The sequence below is a fragment of the Lampris incognitus genome, chromosome 2 (assembly GCF_029633865.1).
Source record: "Lampris incognitus isolate fLamInc1 chromosome 2, fLamInc1.hap2, whole genome shotgun sequence".
Lineage (NCBI taxonomy): Eukaryota > Metazoa > Chordata > Actinopteri > Lampriformes > Lampridae > Lampris > Lampris incognitus.
The window spans coordinates 141,630,051-141,650,247 of NC_079212.1; the positions used below are offsets into that span (position 1 = coordinate 141,630,051).

A 20,197-nucleotide genomic window follows, 5' to 3' on the forward strand; every position below is an offset into this window, starting at 1 on the left:
CACAATTTGTCTCCCTTGTGCGACTCCTTCTTTTACGATATGAATTCGACAAATTTGTGCTGTTTACAATTTTGCCAGGCTGCATCTCCACTACATAACGTGGCCCCCTTGGATCAGTCCCCAGATCTGCGACTGGACAGTCCCACTTTTTGGACAGGATGGTCTTTTTGAAATTGCTCTCAATGAGAAGCAAGAAAGAGAAGCCCGAGTCCAATGATAAGATCAACCTTATCAACTCGCGACTAAAGGATCTCGTGTTCGACTCAAAAAACAGTTAATAACATGGTGTCCTTTGGCAAGTAGCTGAATTACCTTCTCAGTCATTGTATGTACCTCTGGATCATCATTGGGATGAATAAAATTACCATAATAAAATCTAATAAACTGTCCACTGCTGTACAAGAACTCTTGGTTTACAAGAACTTATTTGTTCCTCAAACCACCAGCCTGTGTGACATGTAGGTTTAGTCGACAGGTCTCTTGGCTGGTCACTTGCACTACTGCACTTTTGTACTGAATTTGGATTTGCCGATTTAGATTGACCTTGTTTTATTCTGTCTCAATGTGATCAGATGTGTTTTTTATGACTGCATTGTAGTTTTATTGTGTATTCTACTGTTTTTCTTGTGGACTTTATGGTGTCCGGAGCACTGGGCCAAACGAATTTCCCCGTCTGGAATAATAAAATTGCTCCGAATCTGAATCACTGGTTTTGCGGAATGTTTATTAAGGGACAAGGGACATGGCAGGGGGACAGACATCGAGGAAAATCTTCCAGTGTGAGACAGATATGAGCCAGTACCGTCAACAGAGAGATGCTGGGAGAGAGTCAACACAAGCTACTGCTTTTTGTGTATTTGCTTGGAATATAATGGGATTATTACATAATAAGAGAACATTTCCTGTGTGTCGGAGATACAGGTCCTCACATCTGTGAGAGGAAATCAGAAACACATCAGGGACTATTTTGTATGCGCTGCATCTTACCTGATAGGGGTAATTGTACCAGCAATGCCGCGTGTCCCACATCCAAGGACACTATTGGAGAAAAAAAAACACAAAAAATTTGTAAAAATAATACCAACATCAGTACACACACACACACACACAAATTAGCAAACGAATGCTAAATATTATCGCCGTTGCAAAAAAAAAAGCACAAAGAAAACAAACGGCATATTTTTCCTTCTCAATCATTTCTTTGGCGGAAACAAAAAGCAGGTGGACGTGCTCACCTGCCATAGAAACCTGATCCCGTAGGTAAATATACAGAGGTAAAATGTAAACCTCCACCTATGAAAAAATTAAGGGCAAATGTTATGAAAGACACGATCACAGATAACACAACTCCTGAAAGAACAACAAACAAAAGTGTGTAACTTGACCGTATCGTGTCCATTCACGCTAGAGTGCATGGCAGGTGTGCAATCTAGCCCGCAGAGAGGTCAGAGGTCAGACGGGCTGAGGCGATAAACCTACATGCTCTCGCAGAACTTGGTGCGCGTGCTGGGCTTGTCCTGGTTCCTGCGGTGACGGAACCAGCGCTGGATCTTCCGCACCTCCCAGTCTAGCTGCTTGGAGAGCCCATCCATGTGCCGGGAGTCTGGGTTCTGCAGAGCAGAGAGCGAAGGAGAGAGCAAGAGAGAGAGAGCAACAGAGAGAAGAGAGTGAGCACGAGAGAGAGCAAGAGAAAGAGAGAGCGAGAGAGCAAGAGAGAGAGGAGAGAGAGCGAGAGAGAGGAGAGAGCGAGACAGAGCAAGACAGAGAGGAGAGAACAAGAGAGAGCGAGAGAGAGCAAGAGAGAGGAGCAAGAGAAGAGAGCAACAGCGAGAGAGCAAGAGAGAGAAGAGAGAGCGAGAGAGAGAAGAGAGAGAGTGAGCGAGAGAGAAGAGAGAGAGTGAGCGAGAGAGAGAGGAGCGAGAGAGAGAGAGAGAGAGAGAGAGCGAGAGGGAGAGAGAGCACAAGAGAGCGAGAGAGAGAAGAGAGAGCGAGAGCAAGAGAGAAGACAGAACAAGAGAGAGAAGAGAGCGCGAGAGAGAGAAGAGCGGTAGAGCGCAAGAGAGAGCAAGAAAGAGAGCAAGAGAGAGAGGGAGAGGAGAGAGAGGGAGAGAGGGCGAGAGGGAGGGAGGGAGGGAGAGAGAGAGGAGTAATGGTAGAGAATAAACAGCCTGGTTTTAGGTCTAGATCTGGTTTTGACAGAGAATTTAACAAGGGTGGCCAGGACATGCAATATTTTTGATATTTTAAAGTTTAATTATTAAGTTCAGTCATTCATTCATTCATCTTCAGCTGCTTCTCCAGGGTTGGGTCACGGTGGCAGCAAGCTAAGTAGGGCACTCCAGATGTCCCTCTCCCCAGCAATGCCCTCCAGCTCCTCCTGAGGGATCCCAAGGCGTTCCCAGGACAGATTGGACATGTAGTCCCCTCCAGAGAGTTCTGGGCCTACCCTAGGGTCTCCTCGCAGTTGGCCGTGCCCGGTAAACCTCCAAAGGAAGGCACCCAGGAGGCATCCTAATCAGATGCCCAAACGACCTCAACTGGCTCCTTTCGATGCAAAGGAGCACCAGCTCTACTCCGAGATCCAAGTTCCTCACCCTATCTCTAAGGCTGAGCCCAGACACCCTACAGAGGAAGCTCATTTCAGCCACTAACTATTAAGTTTCTCAACTTAATTCTGTCTTGACAAAGGGAATATGGAACAATTTTCACTCAGCAGAAACTTTTATCCTAAGCATTTTAGTCAGCAATTAGCAAATATATTTATGTTTCCATGTAAATAGTAATCATATCAGAGCTGGGAGTGCATAGTGTGATTGTGCAACAGGTAGATCAACATCTGTGATGTAAGTACCAGAGAATTCAGAAACCGATGTAGAAACTAAGTGAGCAGTACTGACTGTAGCCACGATGCAAACGAGACATTTTCTGCAAATACTTGAACAATTCTGCCGGAAAACCTCATTTAAGCGGCATAACTGTTTCATCTGTGCATGTCTCGGCTGTGTATATTCAGTTGCTCTTCCAACCCCCCCCAACCTCTACCCAAAACCAAATTCATGTGACTAAATGATATGTTTCATTAATAGATTCGCTGCCTGGATCCATCCGTGAATCACATGTTAGCCATCCCCCTTTTCCGGACAAATTTCAGGGCAACTTAGCAGAGGGGAGAGGACATAAAAAGGAAATATCATGCAAATTGTTTCAAATTAACTACTGGCTTTGACGTTTGAAAAGATCTTCCTGATTATTTAGGCCCATCTATTCACTGAGCCAATTATTACTACAGTGCCTGACCTGGCAGCTCCATATTCAGCATCCTTCTCCCAACATACCCAGCATCTCTCCTCCGCACATGTCCAAGCCATCTCAATCTTGTCTCTCTTGCTTTGTCTCCAAACCGTCCAACCTGAGCTGTCCCTCTAAGGGCCCTGACATACCAGGCCAACGGTCAGCCGTCAGCCAATGTCGGGCCGTCTGTGACGCATGTTGAATCGGCGGAGCCCGTCGGTGAGAGAGATCACTCTGATTGGCTGTTCAACTTAGCGAATCAGTGCAGAACGTACATGCTAGTTGGCCGCTGGCTGTAGTCTTTGCTGTGTGTTCAAGTGCTACTTTTTGGCCCAGACGGCATGCGATGTGAGGCAACGCAACAGTCAGCCTTCATAATCGCTAGTCAGTTTGGTATGTCTGGGCCGTAATATACTCGTTCCTAATCCTGTCCTTCTTCATCACTCCCAATGAAAATCTTAGCATCTTCAACTCTGGCACCTCCAGCTCCGCCTCCTGTCTTTTCATCAGTGCCACCACCTCCAGAGCATACAACATAGCTGGTCTCACAACCATAATGACTTAATGTGCAAAAGACTTGAGTTAAAGACTTTCAGACCAAAGCTATTCACCTTACTATTGTACATTCTGTACTGTAACACACAGTCCAAAAATGTACATTCAAATCTGAACTGACTGCTTTTGGACAGATATCCTGTTCTTGTGTTCTTGGGTGGAGAAGAGTGCCAGGAGTGATTTACGACAGAAAGGTACCAGCAAGAGTTAAAGGGAAGGTCTACAAGATGGTTGTGAGACCAGCTATGTTATATGGTCTGGAGACAGTGACACTGACAAAAAGACAGGAGGCCGAGCTGGAGGTGGCAGAGTTGAAGATGCTGCCAGGGAAGAGGAACAGAGGAAGGCCTAAGAGGAGGCTTATGGACGTGGTGAGAGAGGACATGCAGGTGGCTGGTGTGACAGAGGAAGATGCCGAGGACAGGAAGAGATGGAGACGGATGATCCGCTGTGGCGACCCCAAACGGGTGCAGCTGAAAGTAGTAGTAGTAGTAGTAGTAGTAGTAGTAGCAGTAGAGCCTGTTCTTGTACTTTGATTTCTCTAAGTACTTTTATTCATTCATTCATCTTCAGCAGCTTCTCTGGGGTCGAGTCACGGTGGCAGCAAGCTAAGTCGGGCACTCCAGATGTCCCTCTCCCCAGCAACGTCCTCCAGCTCCTCCTGGGGGTTCCCAAGGCATTCCCAGGCCAGATTGGACATGTAGTCCCTCCAGCGAGTTCTGAATCTACCCCGGGGTCTCCTCCCAGTTGGCTGTGCTTGGTAAACCTCCGAAGGAAGACGCACAGGAGGCATCCTAATCAGATGCCCGAACCACCTCAACTGGCTCCTTTCGATGCGAAGGAGCAGCAGCTCTACTCTGAGCTCCCTCCGGATGTCCGAGCCCCTCACCCTATCTCCAAGGCTTAGCCCAGACACCTTACGGAGGAAACTCATTTCCACCTGTAGCCGCGATCGCACCCTTTTGGTCACTACCCAAAGCTCATGACCTTAGATGAGGGTTGGAATGAAGATTGAGAGCTTTGCCTTCCAGCTCAGCTCCCTCTTCACCTCTTCCCAACAAACCCAATGAAATTACACCAGCAGAGTTACAGCACCTCGCCCGGAAAAGGGAAACCGGGGCCCCCTCCTGGAGCCAGACCTGGGAAGGTAGCTCGCCGGCGAGCGTCTGGTGGCCGGGCCTTGGTCCATGAGGCCCAGATGGGCCCGGCCCGAAAAAACAACATGGAGCCACCACCCCATGGACCCACCACACGTGGGGATAAGCATTGGGGTAGGGTGCAATGCAGTTCTGGCAGCAGGCAAAAGAGGGGCCCGGGGCGTGCCAACTTCCGGCATCGCAGATTGGTCCTCGGGACGTGGAATGTCACCTCTCTTGCAAGGAAGGAGCCTGAGCTGGTGCGGGAGGTGGAGTGGTACCAACTAGATATAGTTGGGCTCACCTCCACACACAGCATGGGCTCTGGTACCAAAATTCCTGGAGAGGGACTGGACTCATTAAGTACTTTTATGAGTACTTTTCTTTCCCGGCTGTGTGTTGAGCCACTGAAATGAGCATTTCCTTACGAGAGTGAGAGTAAACTTGCTTTCATATATGACAAATAAACTCGAAGCTATTCCGAACACCCATAAGAGTTATGCATTGTTGCCTCCATGTGTGCTGCACGGTCTGTCCTTTGTTTTGCACGCTGTGGTCTACAATGGGAGGAATACAGGACCTGCAGGCTGTGAAAGAGGTGAAAGGGTAACTGAGCTGGCGGTGGGAGCAACTTAAACCGGCCGTCTAGCGAGAAGGAGACATTTTAAGAGAGGACATTCACCTCATACCAACCTTTGTTTGTTTGGTTGGTCAGTTGGTTGTTTTTAGGCCTCTTACATTTTTTTGAAACAAATTTCTCTGAAGCCACAATTTGTGATTCATAGCACATTTTTATAACGATTCATAGGGTAATAATTTCTACCTGTATTCAAACACATAATTGGCTGATAATAACAGTCTCTCAACTCACAGCTTCCAGTACTATTTAAACTATGTGCATGTAAACATGTCCCCCCCCCCTTTTCTCCCCAGTCGTACTTGGTCAATTACCCCACTCTTCCGAGCTGTCCCGGTCGCTGCTCCACCTCCTCTGCCAATCCGGGGAGGGCTGCAGACTACCACAGGCCTCCTCCCATACACGTGGAGTCGCCAGCCGCTTCTTTTCACCTGACAGTGAGGAGTTTCGCAGGGGGACGTAGCGTGTGGGAGGATCACGCTATTCCCCCCACCCAAACAGGTACTCCAACCGACCAGAGGAGGCGCTAGTGCAGCGACCAGCACACATACCGACATCCGTCTTCCCACCCGCAGACACAGCCAATTGTGTCTGTAGGGATGCCTAACCAAGCCGGAGGTAACACGGGGATTCGAACCGGCGGTCCCCGTGTTGGCAGGCGACGGAACAGAGCGCCACGCTACCCAGACGCCCGTAACGTGTTTGTTTTTTGTCAGCGGTTGTGATCAGTGTTCTTTACACACACGGGCAATGCACATGTCTCTGGTCAAAGAGTTAAGCATGAACACGCGGTGCCTGACCGAAGACGGCATGAAATAAAACCAAAGCTCTCATCACATGTAGCATATGTAACGCAGTCAGAGGAAACAACAAAAACAAACACCAGGGATGGCAGCAGGGTACCTTCGTGATGGATGTAAACACTTTCTCCAGGACGGCATTGGGCTGAGCTCGCCGTCCCACATCTGCCTGAATGTGGAGCCTCTGGGCGAAGGTACTGGCGATAAACCTGTCACAGAGGTCAAGACATCAGAGTGTAGCACGAAAGATGCACATCATTTCTGCTGGAGAAAACTCACTGGCTTAGTCAGGTGAATCCGGTCTGACAAGGGTTTTAAACCCTATTCTGTTCATGAGATCTCTCATTCTTTCCCTTTCTCCCATACATGTTGCTTGCTCTGTCTGTGTACATATATATATATATATATATATATATATATATATATATATATATACATATTTATTTTATTTTTTGTACACACACACACATGCACAGTATTTATTCCATTTTAACAGATTCTGTCCTTGTATTCTTACAATGAATGTGTTCTCTGCATTTAACCCATCCTATTGTATAGGAGCAGTGGGCAGCTGCAGCACCCGGGAACCAACTCCAGTTCTTCTTTCCATTGCCTTGCTCAGGGGCACAGACAGGAGTACTAACCCTAACATGCATGTCTTTTTGATGGTGGGAGGAAACCCACGCAGACACGGGGAGACCATGCAAACTCCACACAGAAAGGACCAGGGACGGCCTGGGGTTCAAACCCAGGGCCTTCTTGCTGTGAGGCAACAGTGCTAACCACTGGGCCACCGTGCCACATTGTTCCATAAATCAATTCCTTTGATTGTGATGCAATGATATTTTACATCTGTCCCCACTAATCGTTTGTGAACATACAAATTCCTCTAAAGTCATGATGACTTCCTCTCATTTGAAACAACTTTTGGATACTATCAGATCAGGTAGTCACTGATTTTTTCGCTCTGCACCTGAACCACTTTGAAGTCGACCAAATCTTTAAATTTTAGCGCCGTTAATTTTTTCCACCCCCCCCCCCAGTTGTACCTGGCCAATTATCCGCTCTTCCGAGCCGCCCCGGTCGCTGCTCCACCCCCTCTGCTGAACCGGGGAGGGCTGCAGACTACCACATGCCTCCTCCGATACATGTGGAGTCGCCAGCCGCTTCTTTTTACCTGACAGTCAGGAGTTTCACCAGGGGGACGTAGCGCGTGGGAGGATCACGCTATTCCCCCCCAGTTCCCCCTCCCCACCGAACAGGTGCCCTGACCGACCAGAGGAGGCGCTAGTGCAGCGACCAGGACACACACCCACATCAGGCTTCCCACCTGCAGACACGGCCAATTGTGTCTGTAGAGACGCCCGACCAAGCCGCAGGTAACACGGGGATTCGAACCGACGATCCCTGTGTCGGTAGGCAACGGAACAAACCGCCACGCCACCCAGATGACCTTGCTAGTGCCTTTCATTTGATAAAGAGTGGGTTTGTTGGTTCTCTATAAGAGGTTTTATTTACAATTCTTACGGCTCTTGTTGGAAGGATGAAGACTGGATTAGTGTTTGTTTTGCATGTATTTCCCCACACTTCCACACACTAAGTTATGTATGGAACTATACAGGAACAGTTTAAGACAGTGGTTTTCAAACCCCAGGTCGCGACCCTCGGATGGGTCGCAAAATATTAAAAATGGGTCGGCAAATTTGATTTGGTAGACAGAATTTTCTTTTTTTTTAATTATATCTCACATCAGTACGCCCTGTACGTCTAAACAATCCAGCTCTCTAGATATCGCAGCCATTCGTGGGCCACATTCAGGATCATGCAGAACAGGCAGGCTCACCCTTCAGATTAAGTGATGTTTACTGTGGTAGTTTCTTAGGCTCGGTTTGATTGCACGTACAATTAGATTCGGTATCGTTATACGGGTCGTGTTGATAATCAATGGGGAAAATATGGGTCCCTGGAAAAAAGTTTGAAAACCACTGGTTTAAGGGGTGTAACGAAGCTCAAGTTAGAAGACGCGATGAGCTGACAGGGACTGAAAAATAAAAAATCGTCACGCCTGTGATATTGTTGAGAGAGATCATGAAGCAGCTGCATCAGAGCCGAAGGACAGACAAAGTCCATGGATCCAGGGACAGTATTTTGGGTTGTTTTACCATTAAACCATCATGTTTTTCCTCCCTGAAAGTAATCTGTAAAGTAAAAACAAAGCTCGCTTGGAAATTATAACCACTTATTTGAGTCAACAAGGTTACTACCCAACCTACTGCCCCAGCGGCAGAGCAGGGGGATATGTCTTACTCGGGTGGCTGGCTTCTTCGGGTTATGTTTATGGGACTGTTGTTTGTGCCGAGGCTTCCACCTTTGGCCCGGTGTAAAAATTCCATGGCTTTCCGCGAGCACTTGGACGCATGTCCGTAAACCTGAAAACTTCCAATTACCTCACGGCACGGCTGCAACTGAATAGCTCGGAATAATCCTTAATGGGCGTAATTAGTCTTGTTTCCACTGACTAGGCCGTAACTCGTGGATACAGCCAAGCCCGAAGACACTAACATCCAATTCCTCAATTTCCTCTAAAGTAAAGAACTGATTGTGTACATCTGATTACCAAAGAAGATCATCAGTATATATCAGATATCAGAATATCAGCAGTGCAATAGTTTCCACAAAATGGTGTGGTGCAAATATTTTCGGTTTGGGGTATAATGCAGCTTTGTTAAAAAAAAAACAAGTTCCCTTTACAGTAAAAAAAAAAACCCCATCAAAAGACTGCCAGCAACAGATAACCACAATCCAATACCAGGAACATGTAGCAAACCTGCTATGGTACAACAACTGCACAATTCAACAGATTCCTAGAAGTCCCCGACCATTCCTAAACCCCCCGCACTGAGCTGTTTTTATCCGAATCCCACAATATTCCAGAAACTCCCCATTGACTCCGATGAGGAATGTGAACTATGTTAACAGGGCTACAGAGTAAACTGAGGAACAAATGCTAAAAACTGATTTTTATCGGTTACACAACTGCAGAGGAAAAACGCACAAGTACAGCTTAAAATAACAATTTCCCTGCAGAACACATCAACATCCCTACTAGAGGTATTAAAGCTCATATAGACTGGTCTAAAAACACAGTCCTACCACTCAGTGCGGGAAAACTGGAATGCTGTAGCTCAGAATCTTCCTTTAACCATCACAACAAGCAATATTACACAACAAGCAATATTACGCACCTGGGCATTGCCATCTACCCCTTTGCTAACATGGCTAAGGCTCTCCATAAAGAGTAGTAGTGATATAGTATTGTTATAGTAGTAGTATTGCTGAGGCACTGAGGAGACTGGCCCCCGTGCTGGGAGCTTAAATACTTTCCTCATTTGTAGCATCTGTGTTCTTGGCGATGTACAACCCTCAATTTCATCCATTATTAAATTAGCATGAGAGTCTGCTTTTGCCATGAATTCAAGCACATTAAGCACTAGCTGCCCCAAGATTATAAAATAAAAATTTCCAGAGTGAAAAAAAAATCCCTATCAATCTGAAATAGAGATGCACAGGTATAACTTTTTCACTCCAACTATGAATCTTTAAGTATTAGCTGATACTATTGATGGCAGCGCGAATTCATGTTTGCAGTGGCCTCACCCAGTACCGGTGTGGGAAGATGGCGGCACGAACTTATGTTTGTGGCGGCCTCACATGGTACCGTCCATGCAGTGTCTTTGTCCACGTCTAAGTTTGTGTCTTCGTTTGATGGCTGGGACAGCTGGCACTGGATCATCTGGGAGGGCTTAGTCTGCTGCATCCTGTGGGCCCAGGGATCACGGCCCTGCCTGAAGCTGTGCCCTAAGAGGAAACACCGAGGGCAGTCTGACAGGACGTGGAAGCGGGGCAGGCTAAGCTAACTGCTAGCCCATGCAGACCGGCAGTTCCGATAACACTGAGGGCAGTTTGGCAGCGGCCACGTCTAGCGTTGACTGTTTTTGGTGTCATCGTGTGAAGTGCAAGGAGGTGTGTCGAGGGTGTCTGGCTGGGAGAGCTGGCATTGGATCGGCTGGGGGAGCCTGGTCTGCTGCGTCCAGTGGGCCCAGGGACCACGGCCCTGCCTGGAGCTACACCAGAGGCGGAAACACCGAGGTTGGTCTGACAGGACACAGAAGCGGGCAGGCTAAACTAACTGTTAGCCCATGCAGACCGGCAGTTCTGACAGTCATCCTGGCGTGTTGTCTTTGTGTTGCAATGCTGTGGGCTGGGGGAAACCATATTTCGTTTCATTTCATGTGCACAGGTGCATGGAATGAATTGAAAAATAAATGTTCCTGATAAACGTTCCTGAATCCTGATCCAATCCAATACTTTTGCTGCACAGTGAAGACTTAGACCGTTAGAAATACAAACTTCCATGTGCTAAAAATGCGTTAAATCAAGGCATTTTGCTTTCATTCATGATATGTTACCCATGTCTTTTGGTATTGGATTTGAGAGTTGGATAAAAAGCTCTGATATTTACACTCCATTTTAGCAGAGATATTCTAGAGGTATTCATAGGGTGTCTGGGCTCAGCCTTAGGGATAGGGTAAGGAGCTCGGACATCTGGAGGGAGCTCGGAGTAGAGCCGCTGCTCCTTCGCATCGAAAGGAGCCAGCTGAGGTGGTTCGGGCGTCTGATTAGGATGCCTCCTGGGCACCTTCCTTTGGAGGTTTACCGGGCACAGCCAACTGGGAGGAGACCCCAGGGTAGACCCAGAACTCGCTAGAGGGACTACATGTCCAATCTGGCCTGAGAAGGCCTTAGGATCCCCCAGGAGAAGCTGGAGGGCGTTGCTGGGGAGACGGACGTCTGGAGTGCCCTACTTAGCTTGCTGCCACCGCGACCCGACCCCGGAGAAGCGGCTGAAGATGAGATTAATGAATGAATGAACTCTAGAGGTATCGGCCCCATATCCAAAACCAGTATGGTATCAGTGCACCCCTAACCTCAAATATTTAGGATTTCTACAGAAAATTCATTTCAGCAGATCAACTATGAGGGTAATTGAAAATGTCCATTGGGCAACATAATTTTGCTTTTAAATATTTCAGCGGCTACTAAAATGGCAGCGCTGCAAAACCCAGCGTGTTTTTTCAAAACCAGTCATTGCTTCGTGATGTATTTATTCTCATCTTGCATAAGGATTTTGCCGTCCATAAACCAGACGTGTTATATAACACGTGAAACTCACATGGGTGACAGACATAAAGCCGTTCTTGGACGCATTCCTACCCGCCTTGTCATAATCCAGCTGCACCGGCACTGTTCACAAACAGACAACGTGGATGCTGCTGGCCCTCATAACCACAGGAAACTACCTCTGTGTCAGTAGTGTGTAAAGACTACACAGGTTATGTTGTTTTATGGTGGGAATATAACACTATCTGCCGCATAACCCCAGCCATTGTGTTGCACCGAGAGGAAACCAAAACAAAACAACGACAACCAAACAAAAACTGTCCTGTTTCAGAGGAAGAGCGGACTGCCACGTGTTCGCCTTCCCTGTTCTTATTCTCCCCGGAGAGGTCGGCTTTACCCCTCCATATGTGGATACTCTGGTCTACTGGTGGATTGGGTGCTATTCAAAACATGACAGAATCAGTATGAGGGGATGGGCCGGCGCTTTCAATATGTTTGATCCAGTAAGTCTGTTTTCCTCAGCTTCCATCCATTCCTTTTCTCCCAACAAGTTTTATAGAAACCTGGGACGGATTTATCTAAAAATGGCAGAAATCCTATTTTGGGGGGAAAAAAAGTGCTGGTCAATATTAAATAATAAATAAAAGAGGATTCTATCAGACTCATCTTTTCAAAGAGTACTGATTTTATGCAAAAGTCTGCAAGTCAGAGAAACCCACGTGCTTTCAATCCCTTCAAACAAATGGTGAGGGAAGTACTGGATGCCTGTGAGGGCTGGTTTTACTTTGCATTGTGGTCCAGACTGGATTAACAAGTTTGTGTGAGAAACGTGCCAAACTTACACAAAGAACGTTGAGGAGAATTGTCAGCGAGTTCAGTTGCAATGTGGCATTACAATATTAAACATCACGCCAGGCAAAACTTCCCGAACAAGGAGCCGGGAGCGTCGGCATGCCTGATCCATCACACCTACATCTCTGACCGGTCTCACTTGGATGTGGACTCTTGGCCATCTAAACACTCATGACAGAATTGTCAAAATTACTTTTTTAAATTTATTTAATTACCCCCCCCACCACCTTTTTTTCTTCCCAATTGTACCCGTCCAATTATCCCCCTATTCTGAGCCGTCCACCCCCTCTGCTGATCTGGGGGTGGCTGCAGACTACCACATGCCTCTTCCGCTTCTTCAGCCCTTTCTTTTCACCTGAGAGCGAGGAGTTTCACCAGGGGGACGTAGCGCGTGGGAGGATCACGCTATGTTCCCCCTCCCCCCTGAACAGGCGCCCCGGCTGACCAGAGGAGGCGCTAGTGCGGCAACCAGGACACATACCCACATCTGGCTTCGCACCCTCAGACACGGCCAATTGTGTCTGCAGGGACGCCCGACCAAGCCGGAGGTAACAGGGATTCGAACTGACGATCCCCATGCTGGTAGGTAATGGAATAGACCGTCACACTACCCGGACGCTCAAGTGACTCTTCTTATTAGTTTACTATGGGCAAGTCTGAGTCTGCTGAACCCACAAAAGCTCCACAACGAGCCCTAACATGTTACCAGTAGTTAAGACGTAAAATAACCAAAAAAAGGTAAGTAGTAAGGCTGAACAACACTGGAGAAAAAAACAAAAATCAGCATTGTGATGTTTCGTTTTTTTTGCGATATGTATTGCAATATTAAAAAAAATCAAAGATGTTTCTGCAGATATATGCAGCTTTTACGTTTCAGTGCTCTGTTTGCGAAGAATTTATCACTCCTGCAAAGGCTGGGGTGACTTTAGATGGAGAAATAAGGCAGCTGGACAATAAGTCATTAAATCAGATCAAAAATATATGGACTGTTTAACAGGATATCCTTAGACCAGCGTTTCGCAACCCAGTCCTCAAGGACCCCCTATCCTGCAGATTTTCTTTGCAACCCTGAATAGGTACCTGTTTGTAGTTATTCAACCAATCAGCAATGAATTTTGTCAGACGTTGCACACCTTGCATAATTAAGTGCTGCGAGATGATTGGTCGAGTAAGTACAAGCAGGGCTACCTATGCAGGGTTACAATGAAAATTTGCAGGATAGGGGCTCCTTGAGGACTGGGTTGAGAAACACTGCCTTAGACATTGCTTCTTCTTCTTCTTCTTCCTCACTGCTCCCATTAGGGGGCGCCACAGCAGATCACCCGTTTCCATCTCTTCCTGTCTTCTGTATCTTCCTCTGTCACACCAGCCACCTGCATGTCCTCCCTCGCCACATCCATAAACCTCCTCTTTGGCCTTCCTCTTCTCCTCTTCCCTGGCAGCTCCATATTCAGCATCCTTCTCCCAGTATACCCAGCATCTCTCCTCCACACATGTCCAAACCATCTCAATCTCACCTCTCTTGCTTTGTCTCCAAACCGTCCAACCTGAGCTGTCCCTCTAATATACTCGTTCCTAATCCTGTCCTTCTTCGTCACTCCCAACGAAACGCTTAGCATCTTCAACTCTGCCCCCTCCAGCTCCACCTCCTCTCTTCTTCTTTTTTCAGTGCCACTGTCTCCAAACCATATAACATAGCTGGTCTCACTGAGCATCTTGTAAACCTTCCCTTTAACTCTTGCTGGTACCCTTCTGTCACAAATCACTCCTGACACTCTTCTCCACCCACTCCACCTTGCCTGCACTCTCTTCTTCACCTCTCTTCTGCACTCCCCGTTACTTTGAACCGTTGACCCCAAGTATTTACACTCATCCACATTCGTCACCTCTACTCCTTGCATCCTCACCATTCCACTGTCCTCCCTCTTATTCACACATATGTATTCCATCTTGCTCCTACTGACTTTCATCCCTCTTGTTTCCAGTGCATACCACCACCTCTCCAGGCTCTCCTCAACCTGCTCCCTACTCTAACTACAGATCACGATGTCATCCATGAACATCATAGTCCACGGAGACTCCTGCTTGATCTCGTCTGTCAACCTGTCCAACAACATTGCAAACAAGAAAGGGCTCAGAGCCGATCCTCAATATGATAAGATAACCTTTATTCATCCCCGAAAGGGAATTCAGGTGTAGATAGCAGAAAAGAGAGTAAAAAAGACATCAACAGGGTAGAGTAACCGAGGTATAGATAGATAGATAGATAGATAGTAGAGTAATAGATAAGATGTAATAACACCTCCATCTTGAACCCATGCGTCACTTCTACCACATACCTCACCACTGTCACACTGCCCTCATACGTATCCTGCAGCACTCCTACATACTTCTCTGCCAATCTCAACTTCCTCATACAATACCATGCCTCCTCCCTCAGCACCCTGTCAAGTCAAGTCAAGTCAATTTTATTTGCATAGTCCAACATCACAACTTGTAAATTTGCCTCAGTGGGCTATCATATGCTTTCTCTAGCTCCACAAAGACATAATGTAACTCCTGGCCTTCTCTATATGTTGTGATGCATGCTCAATCCAGGTAAGGAAATCCCAGAAAGTTGAATCCGTTCATCTTGACACATTTATTATATTACATGTTTATAAGGGTGGGGATACCTGCAGTCAGTTGAGACTGAGGAAGCCACTTAGGTGAGTGATGGAATTTTTCTCCCCAATAAACATCGTGTCCAGATGAATTGTTTCAACCCTCTGTGATCACTGCGCTGGCAAGCACGAATGGGGGCTGGTTGGTCCACTCCCAGAGTTCGGCTGGATTTGCTTCTAAAGATTCACGTTATCAACCAAAATTCAGTTTAAATGACTGCTGGTACGATGGATGGGTCGTTTAAAGTGAAGCACTTTAAGGGCTTGCCAGCGTAGTAATACTAAATAGTGACGATTTTGCAAAAACGCCATTTTTCAAGGCCTTCAAAAGACACCTTAAAGTTGCAGTAGAAAGTTGAAATTTAACTCGAATAAACTTTGGCTAAGTATGAAAACCGCAACAAATTTCAAGTGCCTAGCTCTTACCGTTTTCGTATACTGGCAGAGAAAATTTTAGTTTGATTCAGTGTGATATATATATATATATATATATATATATATATATATATATATGCAATTGTTGCTATATATATATTTTAATGGGGATAGACGTTTTTTTTTACCAAATTGGGGGGCCTTATTTTTAGAAAACCATGATAGACTAGACCAATTGCGACCACAGGGCTGTTAGATAATCGTTTGGACTGAGTATTAGAGCTATTAATATCTTCCCATGAATTCACTATGACGTCATAGTGGCGTCATCGTGATTTCATTATGAAGTCATCACAACTTGACGACGTCATAATGACGTCATCAAGTTATAGATAGATAATCGTTTGGACTGAGTATTAGAGCTATTAATATCTTCCCATGAATTCACTATGACGTAATAGTGGCGTCATCGTGAATTCATTATGAAGTCAACACAACTTGACGACGTCATAATGACGTCATCAAGTTATAGATAGATAATCATTTGGACTGAGTATTAGAGCTACTAATATCTTCCCATGAATTCATGATGACGTAATAGTGGTGTCATCGTGAATTCATTATGAAGTCAACGCAACTTGACGACGTCATAATGACGTCATCGATTTATAGATAGATAATCGTTTGGACTGTGCATTAGAGCTACTCATATCTTCCCATGAATTCACGATGTCATCAAGTTAGATCATTTCAACCTCGATTTTTGTGCAAACCAAACTTCTTTAAGTCAATTTTCCACCCCGAAGACAATCGTTAGTGGGGAATCGTTTGAGGATTCCAAAAAAAAAATCACCCGGGATTTTGTTTCTATCTTTTTCTTTCCCTGAGAAAATCGCACTTAAGGTTGAACGATATTTCAGAGGTGACAAAGAAAAACTACATGATTGGGGCAGCTTATTCTGAAGCTTCTATTGCTTCCCCTAGCCCAGTGTTTCTCAACCGGGGGTCCGCGGAACCCCTAGTGGTCCGTGGTGTAATTGCAGGGGGTCCGTGAAAATAAAATATCTTTAAAAAAAGATCCTATGACATTTATAGAAATAGGATTTGTAGTGATATAACGCCATGTACATACACTGGAACTACACTAGGTGTTATGTACTACCCGGACTGTTATTATGGTTACACCACTACCATGTATGGTTATTACGTCTGCCTACTGAGCCACGATTAAACCTGAGTTCTATAACCCGGTGTGGTCATTGATCATCGACCAATACTACCCAAAGTATTACTTCATCTTCTAAATAGAGTCATTTTCTGTTTATACAGTGAAATTGCCTTACCCAGGTCCGGGTCTGACCAATTCATCGTCGGTAGATGCGATGCCATGACGTCTCCTGTTGCTAGCTAGCTAGTTAGCTTTGCGGCTAGCTCAGCTCCGGCGCACTCTTGCTTGAATGATGACAGAAATTATCCACGGACAATTTTATCAGTCTTTCTTCATTCTTCATAGAGAGTACTTTACCGCTGCCACCATGAAGTAATACTTGAGGTAGTATTGGTCGAGGATCAATGACCACACCGGGTTATAGAACTCAGGTTTAATCGTGGCTCAGTAGGCAGACGTAATAACCATACATGGTAGTGGTGTAACCATAATAACAGTCCGGGTAGTACATAACACCTAGTGTCGTTCCAGTGGATATACATGGCGTTATATCACTACAGGATTATTTTACTCAAATGTGACTGAGACCTTTATCTACCTAAACTATAAAGGGTAACAGGACTTTTTTCTCTAGTTACATCTGTTTCACAAGTGTAATTTATTGTATTTTAATAAGAGATCTCGCTCCCGTTTGCATTGTTAAAAGTTACTGCATAAAAATGCTGTTGTTACATATATCTGAAAGTTACTGAATACATATTCTGTTTTGTTACATATATCTGAAAGTTACTGAATACATATTCTGTTTTGTTACATATATCTGAAAGTTACTGCATAAGAATTCTGTTTTGTTAACTATATCTAAGTTCCAACTGAAAGCTCTTATTTTTGCCCCAAAGAGTGAATAAATGCTATAATGCAATTTAAAATGCAGTTTCTACTGTTTCTATTAAATTGCAACCCCCCTCCCCCAAGATCAGGTGGAGGGGTCCTCAGGGTAGATCAAAAATACGCAGGGGGTCCAGGACCCCAAAAAGGTTGAGAACCACTGCCCTAGGGTGATGGAGCTCAGCTAATACAGCTACAGCCTCCTTGTGTGCAGTAAACTAGGTTCAAGATTGGATCTCGAAAAGTTGCACATGGAGGGTCGCGCCCAAATCGGTCAAAAATCGCTAAAATCAACAAAAATCACGTTTTCCACTATTTTATTTTTTTGGATTTTCAAGGTTCAGTTGTGACTGAGACACGCGTTGATTGATCTTGAAATTTGGTAGCAGTGTTAATTGATGTGTTAATTGATGGCAGATTGACATTATGGAAATTGGGCTTACGTTACGGTCGCCACGTGCACTCAAATATTGCCACTGGGGAAATGTGAAATTTCGTAATTTTGTATTTTCTCTGCTTTTGAAGGTCACACGTTACCGTGGTCAGTACTACGAATATCACTCAGGTTATGATGACAATAACTGCTGCTATTAGTGTCACGTGATGACAAAAACAATTAAAATTTAATAACATATCTGTTTACTTTTAGACCGGCTTTAGAGTTAGACACGTTTTCCTTTACTGATATTAGTCCACTTCAATTGTGTGGTTTTTTTCGAATTTGAAATTACGAGATGGCAATGGCATATGTTTGTTATTAATAATCCGGGCGAGCTATTTTGAACTGGTGTTGTCTGATCTTTGTGTGCAGCAGGTCAGACAGAGGGTTAGTCTGAAACTGGAGCCAATAATGTTGGGCGGCGTCCCCTCCGGGTCTTATCGTGCTGTCACTTTCAGCACCCGCCTTGCACACAAGAGTGCCGCATGGTAAGACTAATAAAGCCTAGAAGCTTGAGATGAGCCAAATTTTGAGTTGAGCATTGTGTTTTTAATGTCCAAGTCTAGATTATGATTCAATCCACTACAGCTTGATTAGGCCCTCTCAATTAACTCCCCAGTCGTCCCATTCCTAAATTTCCTCGTTACTCATCCTAACGCCTAAGTCTAACCTCATCCCCACTCAGATGCAATGCTGCACTCACAGAAGTCCTACTAGGTGTACGTGTAGTTGTGTTGCCTCGTGACATGGAGGTTCCTGAATTCTCTTAGGTTGTGTTGGGTTAGTTTTACTCTTAAGATCTCCTGGTAAGGATTCGATATCCCTTCACCTAAATTCCGCTTTCCAAAGGCCTAAAATCAGAGATGCATGACTGCCAATCCCTCCTCCCTGATTAGGGCTAGTTTATTCATTATTGCCAACTAGTTTCCCTTTCAGACCTTGAGTGGCAGCACTTGGCAGTGAGCTAATGCCCGACCAACTCTTTCACTAGCACATCTTTCTCGAGACGTATCCTGAGCGACCTGCGTGCCCACATGATTCCGACCCAAGAGACTCATATTCATTTGCTGCGTCTAATGGACTAATTAGCAAGAGACTTTAAACGCCCGTATTTGTCGTACATCTATTGTTTTTTTTCTTCTTCCCAATTTCAGTCCCTAGTAGTTATTCGTCTACCTTTCCAGTCAGGAATATAACGATATAATTATAAAATTATATCCTAACAAAATTGAGATTCCAAAATATAACCAGCTTCTGGGCCGACTCCAGACCTACAAGCCATGAAGTACCCTTATATTCTTACCGTTATACTTCCAAAAAGAACGATATTCCACCAAAAACCAACACATTGGTTGGCCTTCCGAATGGGGGCTCGAGCGTTGAAATTCCTTCATCACGTGTGACAAAAATTCAGTCAAGTGTTACTTATGTCTTAATTAATCTTGATCACGCCTTCTAGTGCACCGTTGCAAAGCTCAACGAAAAAGTATTTGAAGTAAAATGTCAAGATTAATTAAGAAATAAGTAACACTTGACTGAATTTTTGTCACACACGATAAAGGAATTTCACGATCGAGCCCCCATTCAGAAGGCCAGGCCAACCAATGCATTGGTTTTTGGTTAAATCTTCTCTATACTACTCTGTCAACATCCTTAAAGCAAACACCACGTCTGTGGTGCTCTTTCGTGGCATGAAACCATACTGCTGCTCGCTGATCATCACCTCTCCTCTTAACATAGCTTCCACTACTCTTTCCCATATCTTCATGCTGTGGAGTTTCGCCAGGAGGACGTAGCGCGTGGGAAGATCACGCTATTCCCCCCCAGTCCCCCCCCCCACAAACAGGCGCCCCAACTGACCAGAGGAGGCTCTAGTGCAGCAACTAGGACACATACCCACATCCGGCTTCCCACCCGCAGACACGGCCAATTGTATCTGTAGGGACGCCCAACCAGGCCGGAGGTAACACGGGGATTCGAACCGGCGATCCCCGTGTTGGTAGGCAATGGAATGGACTGCTATGCTACCCAGACGCCCCCCCAGATCAATGTTTTTGATCACAAGAGAACTATCTATTTGCAGAACAAGTTTTTTTTAGAAATTTGAATGAATACACTTCACCTGACCTACATGTATTTGGATTGTGGGAGGAAACCGGAGCACCTGGAGGAAACCCACGAACAGAACATTCAAACTCCACACAGAGAGGAC

The 20,197-nt window shown here is 45.5% G+C and overlaps 1 protein-coding gene across 1 annotated transcript in view; it reads right to left on the reverse strand.

The window, feature by feature from the left end:
• Window positions 1–20,197, reverse strand: part of cers5 (ceramide synthase 5) — a 72,588-nt gene that overhangs the window by 29,993 nt on the left and 22,398 nt on the right. Inside the window, exons 2-5 of the mRNA XM_056274288.1 lie at window positions 6,523–6,628; window positions 1,480–1,610; window positions 1,236–1,293; window positions 988–1,038 (exon numbers count right to left, since the gene is read on the reverse strand). Of these exons, the coding sequence (XP_056130263.1) occupies window positions 988–1,038; window positions 1,236–1,293; window positions 1,480–1,610; window positions 6,523–6,628 (346 nt within the window). The remainder of the gene's footprint in view (window positions 1–987; window positions 1,039–1,235; window positions 1,294–1,479; window positions 1,611–6,522; window positions 6,629–20,197) is intronic.